General features: G+C 39.1%; 1 protein-coding gene across 3 annotated transcripts in view; it reads left to right on the top strand.

Annotated features, from left to right (window-relative positions):
- Positions 1 to 14,788, top strand: part of rassf3 (Ras association domain family member 3) — a 53,266-nt gene that overhangs the window by 35,530 nt on the left and 2,948 nt on the right. For all 3 annotated transcript variants that reach the window (XM_052118288.1, XM_052118289.1, XM_052118290.1), the window contains 3 exons: positions 9,382 to 9,489; positions 11,640 to 11,895; positions 14,577 to 14,692. In XM_052118288.1, coding sequence (XP_051974248.1) covers positions 9,382 to 9,489; positions 11,640 to 11,895; positions 14,577 to 14,692 — 480 coding nt within the window. The remainder of the gene's footprint in view (positions 1 to 9,381; positions 9,490 to 11,639; positions 11,896 to 14,576; positions 14,693 to 14,788) is intronic.

Below are 14,788 nucleotides of genomic sequence, written 5' to 3'. Positions count from 1 at the left end.
AAGGTTTGGCCTACATTATTTCAGTTATGATGATAAACAAGCTCATGTGTTAAATTCAAGGAAAGCCCAGTGTTAAAGATCTGTGTGTTGAACAGTTGTAGATATGGAATCATCAAGATTGGCGCTTATACTTCAGAGTTTTCCTTATCTTATCACTTCCTGGTTTTCATTTGATCTAACTGTTAGCTGCTTCGCTCATGCACCGTAGTTTGTTAAATATTTGTTGCAGCCTCCATTAACTCTAACTATCAGCATGCTTTTGAGAACAGATGTATTCCTGGCAAAACCTGAAATGGTCTTTTTTCCTTTGATCAACCTTGACCATCAGTTAATACACTGTATATCTTATGTTAGTTCAGTTATTTGAATAAAATAATTTACTAGATAAAACATACCCCCATTTCAGTGTAGAGATAAGGGACACAGTTTGGAAAATAAGAGTTTGAAACCGAATAAGTTCTCAGAGGTCATATGGCTGCACCTGGCATGTGTCACATCTCCGCCTCTTTCAGTCCATGTCTGTCTTTTGAAATCATTCCTAAGCCATCGCTCCTCCGGAATTACATCATCCCAAAGCAATGCAGTTGACGTATCATGATGGATTAAATATCCATGTGAACAAAGATCTCTCTTATTCTCCTTATCTTCACAGCTACATTGAGATCTTTTAGCCTTAGCTTAATGAGTGCAAAATATCCACAATCCTCCTGCTTTTTACAGTATATTGTTTTTGTTGCTAGGATATGACAGGACGACTGGGCCAGATCTTTTACACTAGATGTTAGATTAAAACCTCCATACAGGGTTAATTTTTGCCACAAGTAATCGAGCCCAGAGAGGACATTCTGTTAATGATACATGTGAAAGACTTTTAGGCCAATGACTTTAGGCTATTAAAAGGCCTGTTTGACATTCTGTTTCTTGAATGTTTGGTCTTCTCCTTTGGACTTTATTTTTGGTAAAATTACATGGAGCCACAGAGAATAACGGATTCAGCACTTTAACTGGCTTTCTCATCAATCAAAAATGACAGATGAGCCACAGATTTGCAATTCGGAAGGTTTTTCAACTTTAGATTCTCATAGTTCTCCACTGACGTGGTAGTGGGAGGATTTCACGAGAATCGCAACTGGGGCGTCATACAGCCAAGTATGGTAAATCGGACATTTCATCATGATACGATCTTGAATCGATTCTCTTGGCCTGTGATCCAATATTTGCCAATATTTCAAAGTCTACTGTGATACGATTCGATTCAGGGGCCTGTGATTGATATTCCGATATTATGTGCCTATTTTACAAAATTTGTTACATATTTTTTGCCCTCAAATTTGATTTTTTTATTCAGCTCTCTATATACACATTGGGACATCCACAACAAAATAAGGTACTTCAGATGTTGAAAATAAATTATACAGATAAATAATAATTTTTCAGTTTAGTCCAGTTCAAAATACTTACATTCCCATGACTTGTTTCCAACTATCCATGCTATCTTTTGGTTTTCTTGGCTACAACTTCCACCATTGCAATGAAAAATTCTGTTACAGTTAACTGCGATAAATGTTAGTAAGGGTGTAGATGTGTAAAGTCTAATAACTGACGCTGGAGCTGAGCAGGTGTTTTTCTTTCCCTCGTTAGTGCTGTTCAGGATGTTGGCGTTGACTAGATGTTTCACTTGGTTGAACTTCTCCATGGTACTTTAAAATAGCAAATTCTCAAGTAAAATTCAAATGGGTCACATGCGCTACGATATCAACGGAAGCCTGAATTAAACGTGCATGTGTGCGTTTGCCATGAGAGATCACATTTTAAGGAGTGCCCGGTTGATGCGCTCACACGTATCCTGTTAGTGGAGCTCGCATTTCATGGGAAGCCCTGTTGATACATGGATAGCAGAGCACAATTTCACTTCAAAGACCCCGATCACATTTGTGTACCATATGAAAAGCATATTTAGCGCTCAAAGTCAAATTAATGTAATAAGGTTGCTTCATTGCCTGACGGAAATGCGTAAGGATGTGGCTGACATGAGCGTATTAAAATAAAGGTACATCTTTAAAAAATGTCTATATCGTTATTAATGCATTGTATTGATAATATTGGATCGTTGTTCATTGAATCGATGGATCGTTACACCCCTACAGCTAAGTTATATTTCCCTGGTGTCTGACCTCCGTGATGATACTGTACTCCCATCAAACCTGACAGGTTTGTTTTGGTCAATTGGGCACCACTGGTGAGTCAGGCAGCTCAACTTCCTCTTGTCTAAAAAAACAAAACAAACCCTGATCAGATTCAGCTTGGCACTGTGCAGGGAGGACAAATCTTTTGGGTTTTTAAGACCTCAAGTTCCATGCTTTCCTAAGAAGTCGTCTCTCTGAGAAAAGAATTAGTCTTTTTCATAGTAAAAAAGTTGCCTTCTGTTGAGTCATGGCTCAAAGCAAAACAAACCACACCCTATTGTTTATGGTTCAGCTTGTATATTAGGTTATCTGTAGACTTTGTAGCTTCATTTACCCATAAGTAATTTATCATAAGTCAGTCACTTGTTTGGAATATTGTTAATTATCTCAGAAAAATACAGCATGACAAAAAGTTTAGAATGAACCTATTTCATCATGTCAGTCATTCCCAGTTGTTACTCTCCCAGTACAACTTTATGACCTCTGAATGAAAATTGCTGGAAGGCATTTATCCAGGTTTCCAATGAGAGCAGCTTCTAAGAGTCTTAATGGGGTCTGCATTATTGTTGGCCAGTCTAGAGAGAAGGGGAAGGTAACAGAGGAGATGACAGACCCAGCATATTTTCTACTTTCTTACCTTATTCTGCTAGTGATGTTCAAGCATGTCTGGCTTTCGTAATGTTCGGTGCAGTGCTTTGTCTTGTTCTCTTGATGTTCCTTGCAGACACAAACAGAGTTATGAAACTGTAATTTGTATGTGGAAGTTTTGGCAAGTGAATAGGGGTTAAAGGACAATCTCTTATGTGTGTAATAGGGCATAAGTGTACATTTCCATGTGAGGTAATGTTATAGCACTCATAATGACAGATCTTATGATTCATATGACTGCATGGTTGGATAAGCTCATAAATTGTGTTTAGAGATTGCGGAAGGTACCAGAATTCACCTTCCTTATTTGAAGCCAAAACACACAAGTCATTTTCATTTGAGATGTAAACATGTACAATTGTACAACATGTACAGTTGAAGTCAGAAATTAAATACACTAGAAATCTTTTTAGATTTAGCTTTAAGTCATTAAAACAAAATTTTTAACCACTCCACATATATCATATTAGCAAACTATAGTTTGGCAAGTCGTTTATGACATCATCTTTGTGCATAACATGAGTAATCTTTCCAACAATTTTTTACAGACAGATTGTTTCACTTTTAAATGACTATCACATTTTCAGTGGGTCAGACGTTTCCATACACCAAGTTAACTGTGCATTTAAGCAGCTTGGAAAATTCCAGAACATTATGTTAAGTCTTTTGACAATTAGCCAATTAGCTTCTTATAGGAGGTGTAGTGAATTGGAGATGTACCTGTGGATGTATTTTAAGGCCTACCTTCAAACTCAGTGCCTCTTTGCTTGACATATTGGGAAAATCAAAAGAAATCCGCCAAGACCTCCGAAAACAATTGTGGACCTCCATAAGTCTGGTTCATCCTTTGGAGCAATTTCCAAATGCCTGAATGTACCACGTTGATCTGTACAAACAATAGTACACTAGTATATACACCATGGGACCACGCAGCCATCATACCGCTCAGGGAGGAGATGCATTTTGTCTCCTAGACATAAATGTAGTTTGGAATGAAAAGTGTAAGAACTGCAGCAAAGGACCTTGTGAAGATGCTGGAGGAAACAGGTAGACAAGTATCTATATCCACAGTAAAACGAGTGATATATCGACATAACCTAAAAGGCTACTCAGAAAGGAAGAAGCCACTGCTCCAAAATCACCATAAAAATGCCAGACTATAGTTTGCAAGAGCACATGGTGACAAAGATCTTACTTTCTGGAGAAACATCCTCTAGTCTAATGAAACAAAATGTGAACTGTTTGGCCATAATGACCATCGATATGTTTGGAGAAAAAAGGGTGAGGCTTGCAAGCTGAAGGACACCATCCCAACTGTGAAGCATAGGGGTGGCAGAATTATGTTGTGGGGGTGCTTTGCTGCAGGAGGACTGGTGCACTTCACAAAAAAGATGACATCATGAGGAAGGGAAATTATGTGGATATATTGAAGCAACATCTCAAGGCATCAGCCAGGAAGTTAAAGATTGGTCACAGGTCTTCCAAATGGACAATGACCTCAAGCATACCTCCAAAGTTGTGGCAAAATGGCTTTAGGACAACAAAGTCAAGATATTGGAGTGTCCATCACAAAAGCCCCGACCTCAATCCGATTAGAATATTTGTTTGCAGAACTGAAAAAGCATGTGCAAGCAAGGAGGGCTACAAACCTGACTTGGTTACACCAGTTCTCTCTGGATGAATGGGCCAAAATTCCAGCAACTTATTGTTTTCTACAATTAAATGACAGGACTTGTTGTGATCAGTTAATGGGGTTTGTCATGAATGTTAACAAAGATGTTAATAAAAAAACGTCCCTGCAGTTCTCTGAATAATCTAGAATGATATGATGTTGTGAAGTTTGCTCACTGTTCTTTTGAGTTGGAAGTCACACTAAATAGCAAACAATGATGGTCATTTTTAGGCTGTCTGTTGTTGGACAATCCCTGCAGTGAATCGCCTTTGGTTTGCAGAGGGTACTTTTAGTTTCGTCTTGTTTTGCTGCTCTCTTCAGAAACGACATTAGCTGAGGAATGTGTTGGGAGGAAAGGTGTGGTTACCACAAACTTCCTGAGCTAGCAGTAGAGGGGTAGGTGTATCGAGAAGGGGCAGTTTTATTGGAGCTTTCAGTTCAGTGTACCTTGGCAAGCTGAATGATTTGTGAAATCCCCTTCTAAACCTCAGCTAAAAGTAAAGTAGAAGATTGTCTTGTCTGCTAAGCCTGGCGTCTTTATCTGTATAGCAGATATTATCAGGTGCTTAATTCAGATAGAGGTGCCATGACAAACCAGTTTGGCCACACATTGCATGTCCTGTTCCTCAGAAGCCAACAACAACACCATGACCACCGAGTGTGACACAAATGAGCTAACACCTGAAAGTGCCTGAAAACCAGGAAAAATCCCCTAACATTATCATGCGCCACACCCTCGCCATCACACTTACCAGCTCACCAAGGACACCATGTGGCCAACATTCTGACAGCAGTTTACTTTTCTCTCAAATGGAGCATGCTCATAATTAAAAAAATAATTAAAATTGGCTTTAAGATACACTTGATTGGTCTTGGATTATTAGTGATTACCCAGTAGGACTTCAAGGATATTTTCAACCTGTTCCACACACTTACCTTAACTTTTTCACTGTGTTGCTGATAATGAGAGTGAGGACACACAATTCCTCACAGTGCGGAAGGGTGAGCTGCTATTTCTGTTGCATTACCTCATCAGGCTTGTGTTTATTTTGCCTTTGTCATGCTCCGCTGTGCAGAGACATCCATCTTAACCCTGTCCTACCTAGTTTAGTTGACTATGCTCAACAAAAATGACATGTTGCCTACTTTCCCAACCATTACCTCAACAATAATTTGGACAAAACCCTTTTAGCTAAAGTAGCTAGACCGATGTTGACACCCGTAGAACTATATTGTCGAAAGTAGGATTATACTTATGATGATCGACTAGTCATCCAACAACCGACAAGTTGATTAGTGATGTCAACCTGTTTATATAGATCTTTTAAAATACGAAACATTCCTGAAACCAGCATAATTGTACAGGGTTTTTTCAAGACTGAATAGACAAGTCATTCAGGCATCCTTTCAGCTAGTCTTTTTTGAAAATGTGCAGTTTTGTAAAGTTGTAAAGTACATGACCAACATGCACTGTACAGGCTGGCTAATGAACACCCCTCTGAGAGTTATTGATACCACAGAGAACCTATAGACAGCACGGGCAAAAGTGGTGAATTACAATTCCTTGCATGCACTCAACAGATAAATGGGCCCTGCTGAGAGCCCTTGGTCCCTGCACAGCTCTTACCAGCATTTGTTGGCTTTTCTTGAGTTGAATGAGGACTTAATAGGCTCTTGGCTTGTAGTCATGACTTCTAAATGTTTTTGGTGGAGTTGGAGTGATCTGGCAGAATCCTTTAAATGTGAAAGTTTGTGGTTGTCACATTTTTGTCAAGCAAAGTTTTCCATTCTTATTCATGCTTGTCGAGATGTTGGAGTGATTAAGCTAATGACCCTGTCAGCGTGACATTTGGCACGTCCAAAGTAGGGGAAAGATTATCCTAAGCCCCGTCATTAAAGATTGGTCATGTCTGGTACATACGGTCTTCTATATTCCCTTGAGTTGTTGGACACACATTTAAAAATGTACTTGTCACTCCAATAGCATGAGTCTTCATTATGTCTTAATGAGTCTTGACCATGGAATATCTGATTGATGTACTAGTTAAGCAGCTGTCACAGGATTAATCATCTTGCGATTACCTCATTCAGAGGTTCAAGGGTCAGGTAAAGGTCATCAATCCTCATATCTAGGGCAAAGAGCAAGAAAGCACACCGACACGGAGTGGGTCAGAATGGTTGACTGGCGATCAGCTAGTCAAAAAGTGACGTCAATTACATTTATGCATTTAGCAGATGGTTTTATGCAAAGTTACTTAGTGCATTCGAAGTAAGCATTCATAGTTTTGAGGACAGCACCTCCTGGTTAGTTCGGGTAAGGTTTTAAAGGGTAAGGGTTGGGTAAGGGGATGGTTATAGTTTCTCCAACCAATTAGGTTGTGCTTTCATGATTAGTGTTACTGATTCGTCCAATCATGTTTTTTTTTTCTTTTTCGTGGATATAAATTACTCTTCCCCTGCCATCCTACATTCCGGAAATTCATGCCCTGCTATACCAACTGAGCTACAGGTACTAATCAATTAAGTTGTTTTTACATTTCTTTTTAAATCTTTTTTCTTTTTATTTATTCCCAAAAGAAAAGCATAGTTTGTTGAAGTTGGATTATTCTGAAACGTTGGTGTTTATGTTTGTGAATAAAAAAAATATATAAATTTCACCTATTTGTCATACTTTACTTCAGAATGCCCATTCTTAGCATGCTGCGCTTTGGCATGCTAACAGTATGGATTGTAAAACGTTCTTAAAAGTAAAATATAAATTAGAGTTCAGCCAATGATTGTTTTTTTAACCAATATTTGTGCTATCATTCGATTCAAATATTGGAAATAATCGCATGATTTCATAGTTAATTGTGATTGATCACAGATTTTAAAGTGCTGGAATTTGACCATTATATAGCCGCCTACATTTCCTGTCAAAATGCATTTAGTTCTTTAGAAAATAAAAGAAAACAATATATATAACATTAAAGTTTTATTAACATTTTCCAAACAAAGCATTCCTCAGCACAAAGATAGAAATGCACTAGAATAGCACCAATTGAAGTAACTTCAAATGTTTCCCAAAGTCTGAGTGGTAGATTAATTTAAATATATAGTCCTTTTAGTTAGCATTTTTATTGCAATGTCCATTAAATCTCTTAAATCCTCATAATTAAATAAGGTAATAGTGGCTATACACTTTGCTACAGCAATCGTGAAGCTGCATGTTCATGATTTGCCATTTTTGAACTTGACATGAAAGCGCTCATGGAGCACGTCTTTTGATTATAGTGCTTGTATATGTCAATCTTTAATCTAAATTGATATGAATTCAGTATTTAACTAAACATTTATTACATTTTTTTATTTAGTTATTTGTTGTTAGTTGTCCTGTGCAAGGATGCACATAGCAACGACATATATCTTTAAGAAATGCATCTGATCGATATCTGATACCCATGACCTTAAAAGTGCTTCCTTAACACTGTTAGTCTATTTAAATAAATATGTAGTTTTGCACCTGCATAATACTAATAGGAGCAGTAGTACTATATGTACAGTGATGACGTATCCATGTTTATTCTCAAGAGCTTTACTGCTTTATTATAGACTAAGGAATTCAAATGGTGTTTAGCATTTAAGTACATGTTTTTGTGTGCGTAAAACAGTGAGTCATGCACTGTAATGTTCATTAACAATGCACTCAAAGCAAAAACAACTGTTATTGCAAAAATTCCTGCAACCCTGAGGCAGTTTTGGCTTTACAGAAGGGGAATTATGACCCTCCAAAAACTTTTACAGTATTCAGCCTCTGGATTCTGTTAGCTAAGAAGGCCCTTGTCCATCAACATGTTGGTGCTTCAGCCCAGCACTGTTCCCTTATATGGCTTCTCTATGTCTTTGTGGAGCTCTCGTGAAAGCAAATCAGACTTCTCTGTGATATGACCATCTATGACCAGAGTGCACTGGGGTTTATAGAAGAACAAAGAGATAGAAGCTTTGACAGTTTTCATTGAATATTTTGCTGTTTGTTATTACCCAGTCACACCAGAGGTCATTTACATATAGTTGTCTTAAAAGCAAAGTATGGAAATGGTCTGTTTAATTGTGTTAACTGGTAAGTGTCAGAGAGCATGTAGAAAAGGTTACGTGAAACTAAAGTATGACTGTTTTTGATGCAGCGCACTTTGCGGAACATTATAAATGGACAAAAATACATGACAGAATTGTAGAATGTTGCCTCTTTGATTTGCATTAAAATCTTTTAAGTTGGAAGAGTTGACAAAAATGTTACCATAATTGATTATATTACAAATATAGAGTTTGAAAATGCAAAAAATAAAATAATTCCGGCTGTCTTGTGGACGGCTGTGGCTCAGGTGCTAGAGCGGGTCGGCCACTAATCGCAGGGTTGGCGGTTCAATTCCCGGCCCACACGACTCCACATGCTGAAGTGTCCTTGGGAAAGATGCTGAACCCCAAGTTGCTCCCAATGGCAGGCTAGCGCCTTGCATGGCAGCTCTGCCGCCATTGGTGTATGAGTGTAAAAAAGCGCTATATAAGCGCAGACCATTTACCATTCTGCTAGGGCTCTTCATGTCCTGTTTGATTCATTGTAGAGGTGTAGCAGTTATCTTCATTTGTCATTATTGTACACGCTGGCTAGGAGGATTTAGCCTATGTAGGTTTTTTGGGCCCCCGCATCAGGAACGGCCCATGACAAAGAAACCTATACTTTTGAATGGCTTCGTTACTCAGCAGTCCTGGAGTTATACCTCTACTTCTGTGAAAACCGCTGATCATAGCTGTCTAAATGAGCTGTGAGGTTGACCTGTGCTGATTTTTCTGTTTGCTGAATGTCTTATATTCACTGTCTCTATGTGTGTGTTTTAGGATGTGGAGAAAGAGAGAGAACTGCGCACTCATCTCACACACGAGGAGATCAGACAGAAGGTGGAGCAGTACAACGCCGCTTCACGGGACCACTTTAAAATGACTCTGGTGAGAATTAACACTGAATAATTCCATTAGCCATGTCTTATGGATCATAAACAACATAATAACACGCATATAAATTAAAAAGTCCATCTGCTGTGTTCTTTTATTGGTCATCTCAGACATCTTTATTTATCATTGACAACTAAATATTTTACCAGCATCCAAATCGTGATCTTTTTATCATACCCCTTGATGTCATTCTTTCTGAATGGATCATGTGACAGTCATAAGGTCTATGATGTTAAAACCTCAGATTTTACTACTGTACCTTTGACCAGAGCCCAGATGCTTATCTTACTCTGTGATAGGGCGAGGGCAGGGCCGGGTCGTTATTCTACACACCCGGTCCCTTATCAGGCTAATCAAGGGATCTGGTGTGTAGAATCATGACCCGGCCCCGCCCTCCACCATGTCACATACTCATACTTTAACATAAACAAATCTGTAACAGTAAATATTTACACCGTATTAAGAGATACATTTTCAGGACTTATTCCTAGATAAAAGAAAATATCCAGATATTCATTGGTCTGACTGAATACATCGTATTTATACCATCATGTCTGTTTGCAACATTTTGTATGTGCATCTAAGCTTTTCTAAGCATCTAAGTGTCCACCGTGACTTCGATCATTATGTGTAAGGCCTGTGTTGCAGTTGTTTTGTGTGTCAGAGGAGGTTTTTGAGCTATTATTACACCCAGTTTCTCTCCTTTATCCTGCGGTCATCATGAATGCCATTTGGGCTAATGAACGGATAGAAGAACCTAAAATCTGAGCTTGATCTGGACACAATCAGATACCACAGCATCAGCAAGAGGCAGAGTTTCCCCTATGTGCATTTGCTTATAGGCTTTCCTATATTCCCCATTCCGATGTGCCATTCAGCAGTGGTGCATTTCACATGGTTCATTAGTATTCTTGACGCAACGTAACGCTTGCTAGCTCTATTCGGATAAGGTCCTAGACAGCAGGGAAAGAACAATGCCATGGTTTGTAACTCCATTGACATGTGAAATTTCAGCCGCCAAGGCAAATTTAAGGATAATCCCGAGGTTGGGCAAAACATGCTTCTCATCTGCAATGTAATATTTTTCCGTGCAATTATAGCCTGGTTTTCCCGCAAGTTTAGCGCAACCATCACAGTGCCACTCATAACAATATTCTGCTCTGTTCTGTATCTCTGGAATGCACACATCGGGCACACAGGCTTCCCTGGATATCACTGCGCAGACAAAACTGATGTGACCCATTTTGTATTTTTAAGCGCTATGGAGTAAGTCAAACCTCTCAAACAGTAGACAGCCCTGACATGCTAAACCACAGAGAAGAGCAAAACTGCTATGTGCCAAAATAAAGGGTGTGGTGGGTTGAGCAAGAGACAGACACAGTGGGTGTGGGTTCAGGCCTCGTAGAGGTGTTTATTTAAAAAATAATAACCGAAAAATGTCCAAAGTTTCATGGGAATTCGTGTCCACAATAAAGGGGAGGCCCATATCCTTGAACAAGCATGTATTCGATTACAGTTCATTTTACAATGAGTTTGTCAATCTGTCCTGTTCTCACAAGATGTGTTCATGCGTTCCGTCTTAACTGTTTCTAATTGTTGTCTTTGTACATGTGCATCAGATGGACACTTTTGGAGTGTCGCACAGGGTTTCAGCATTACAAATCCTGCGCAAATACGCTGTGTTGTCAGCCGTAGCCTAGCGTGCTGCACTCAAGACATGTGGTGATGATGCATCGCAGGTGTGCCGAGTTCGAGTCCCGGCTCATGAGGTCCTTTCCCCGATCCCATTCCCACTCTTCTCTCCTCTCCATTAACTCTGTTACTAAAAGCCTACAAAAGGTTAAAAAAAAAACTAAATAAAAAATAGGCACCGTGTCATGTTAAAAGTAGTAAACTTTGAAATCTTTAGATGCATTCTGTTGTGTTCTGTCCAGCTGTCAAGAACGCGTCATGTGTGACCGACTCTCTTTCTTTATTTGTGAGGTTTGTTGAGGTGTGCTGACTGCCCCCTGCTTTTACGGCTCACAAAAACACCAAGTTACATGTACTGCAAACTTGAATGGCTCCAATGGTAGGAAAATACTTTTTTATTTATCTGTTTCAAACTTCATGTCTTTCTTCGTATTTCTCTCTGTGTCCTCCAGAATTCTAACGGGTTGTACACCGGCTTCATCAAGGTACAGTTGGACTTGCGGAGGCCCATCACGGTGAAAGGGAGCGGGGCATGTGGGGTCAAAGGTCAGGAGGCATTTTTCCTTCCTCGCGGCTCCATAAACACCCTGCACATCAGCAGCAACAACACTGTGCAACAGGTCATCCAAGCCCTGCTCAACAAATTCACCGTGGCCGACAACCCCGCCAAGTTCGCCTTGTTCAAACTCTTCAGCCGAGAAGACCAAGGTGAGACATTGAACGTGAATGTTCGAAATGTGTTCGTGTTTGTGTACAGTAGACAACAATTAGTGTGGTAATGATTCAGACTACAGAGTGTATACAGTGTGTGTTTTGGCAGGAGCACATACTTTCCTGTAATAGTTCAAACCCGGGAATGTGTATGTGTTGTGTGTGTATTTCTAGATGGCCTGTTTTCTGGCACTCACACATCCAGGACAGGTCTATTACTCTAAGCATATGTGTTCTCATGTGCCAAGAATACACCATGCCAGTGTAGTAAACACACGTACACACCAGCTGTTGTCTGTGCCAACCAGTTGAATGCTCATTGGCAGATACTCAATGTCCTCTCTCCCCACATGCCATTGCCATACAGGGATATTCTCAACTAGGGATGGAGAAGGATGGTTGACTAGTCGATTAGGGACTAGATTATTTTTACCTGTAATATTTCAGTGCCAATACTTTAAAGATACTTTCAACTCTTGAGCATCTACTCCATCTTTCCCCTGCAACAGGCCCCAGATCAGCCACTCTCTGAGCCACTGCTTGATGTCACAGGCACAGCAGGTTGCCAGACAGACATATGGCTCAGTGATTTTAAGTACCTGCTTTTGTAATCTGTGAGCTGGGGTGGAATGTGCTTTGGTTTATTTGACAGAAGGAACCCCACAAAGCTCTTCTATGGTGGAATTATTTGGCTTTTCCATCATGCAACATGATTTACATTTACATTTATGCATTTGGCAGACGCTTTTATCCAAAGCGACTTGTAGTGAGAGCTAATACATGCAGGTCTGAGAAGTGAATAAGAAAGCGTGCACTTATTACAGGGACAATCCCCCCGGAGCAACCTGGAGTTAAGTGCCTTGCTCAAGGACACAATGGTGGTGACTGTGGGGATCAGACCCACGACCTTCTGATTACCAGATTACCAGTTATGTGCTTTAGACCACTACACCACCACCACTCCTATTTAGCTCTTGCGTGAGAGCTAATACATGCAGGTCTGAGAAGTGAATAAGAAAGCATGCTCGTGAGATATCACCAGCGTGAGAAATCTCCAGAACATGAAAGAAGACAGATAAGTGAGATGTGTTTGGGTTCAGCCTTTATCATGAATATGTTTGAGTTTTACAGCTGTTTTTAATGCACATACAGGGGGCTGTTGAGCTCCCCTATTTAAACAGCCCGTCTAGATGACATGAGACAAACTTTACATGCTGGTAAACTCCCACCTCTGAGCTCATTATAGAAACATACGAGACCCTCCAGTGCGATTTATAGAGAGTGATATCACAGCAGTACAGCGTAGAAACGAGTTTGAATCAGCCACATTAGTGGAGACAGAACAAAGCCCCATTTAAACAGGAATTGAGATGAGATATTCTACAAGAATGAAGACATGCAGGTTTTCCATGCTCTAGGTAGAGCTTTTTAACACCCCCAAACAACCCTTAGTTGCAAATTAGATATGCAACTTCTGAGACTTTTCTGCGCTAAATTCTTCTTTAAAACACTGCCACTAAAAAAAGAGAAACTTTTAGTGTATTGTTGTTCGACTTGTCCACTATCGTTACCCATCCCTAATCCAAATCCTATGTTGTGCTCTTCAACTACACTTGGTTCTTGCCATGTGATTTGCTACATTAACCCTCTATTGCACTGTGTTGCCTCCGGGTCACAAAACAATTTTCACTTTGTAAGTACAGTTGAAGTCAGAAGTTTACACACACTTAGGTTGAAGTCATTAAAACACATTTTTTAACCACTCCACAGATTTGATATTTGCAAGCTATAGTTTTGGCAAGACGTTTATGACATCATTTTTCCAACAATTGTTTACAGACAGATTGAATATTGTGATGTCATACATGCAGCCACTATAGGGAATATTGCATTAGTTTTTAATTCAGATTTCTTTTTTTCTTTTTTTCATTATTAAACTCCACTTTTAGTATTTACTTAACACTTAAATTAAATGTTTAAATGAGCGTCTACTCTATTACGCTAATATTTTGCCTCCAAGCCACATGCTTAAAATGATTAAATGAAATAAATATTCCTGGCTCAATACAACTTAACCTCAATCGACAGCATCTGTGACATAATGTTGATTACCAAAACAATTAATTTAGACTCGTCCCTTCTTTTCCTAAATAAGCAAATATCACTTAGAATGGAAGTGAATGTGGCCAATTTTTGGAGGGTTTAAAGACTTTTTTTATAAAAGCACTTACATTTAAGTCTTCTGTTAAAACTTGTGTATTATTTGAGCTGTAAAGTTTAAATCATTGTATTTGCGTCGTTTTGCTATACTTTTGAAATGGTGAGTAATTTAATGTTTACGGATTGGTCCCATTTACTTCCATTGTAAGTGCCGGACTGTAACACAGATTTTCTTTGTAAAGGAGAGACGACCCTAAATTAATTTTTGTGGTAAACAACATTATGCCACAAATGATGTTGATTGAGCTTAACTTCAAGTATTGAACCTGATACATTCCTTTTTAAATGATAATTTTTCTTATTTTGTTTTATATTTTAGTAATAAGGTCCACTTTATGCAAGAAATGTGATTTGAAAAATTTTCATGAATGCATGCATTCAAAAGAGGGTTAATCAATTTATTGAGCTAATAATGTGTTTTAATGACATTGTGTTTATGTCTGTATGTATCCCTGCAGTATACACCTGTAAGCTAGCAGAGGATGAACACCCTCTCTTACTGCGTTTAGTGGCGGGACCCAGCAAAGGCACACTCAGCTTTGTCCTGAAGGAAAAGCAAACCGGTGAAGTCATGGTGAGCTTTCGGCTTCATTTCTCTCTTAACATGAATCCTAAATTAATAAAGCAAAGGAATTATTATATACATCACGGAAATGATCTCAACTTTCTC

This window comes from Xyrauchen texanus, chromosome 45, assembly GCF_025860055.1.
Source record: "Xyrauchen texanus isolate HMW12.3.18 chromosome 45, RBS_HiC_50CHRs, whole genome shotgun sequence".
Classification (NCBI taxonomy): Eukaryota; Metazoa; Chordata; class Actinopteri; order Cypriniformes; family Catostomidae; genus Xyrauchen; species Xyrauchen texanus.
The sequence above is the reverse complement of the archived record's forward strand: the minus strand, read 5'-3'. Positions and strand labels throughout refer to the sequence as shown.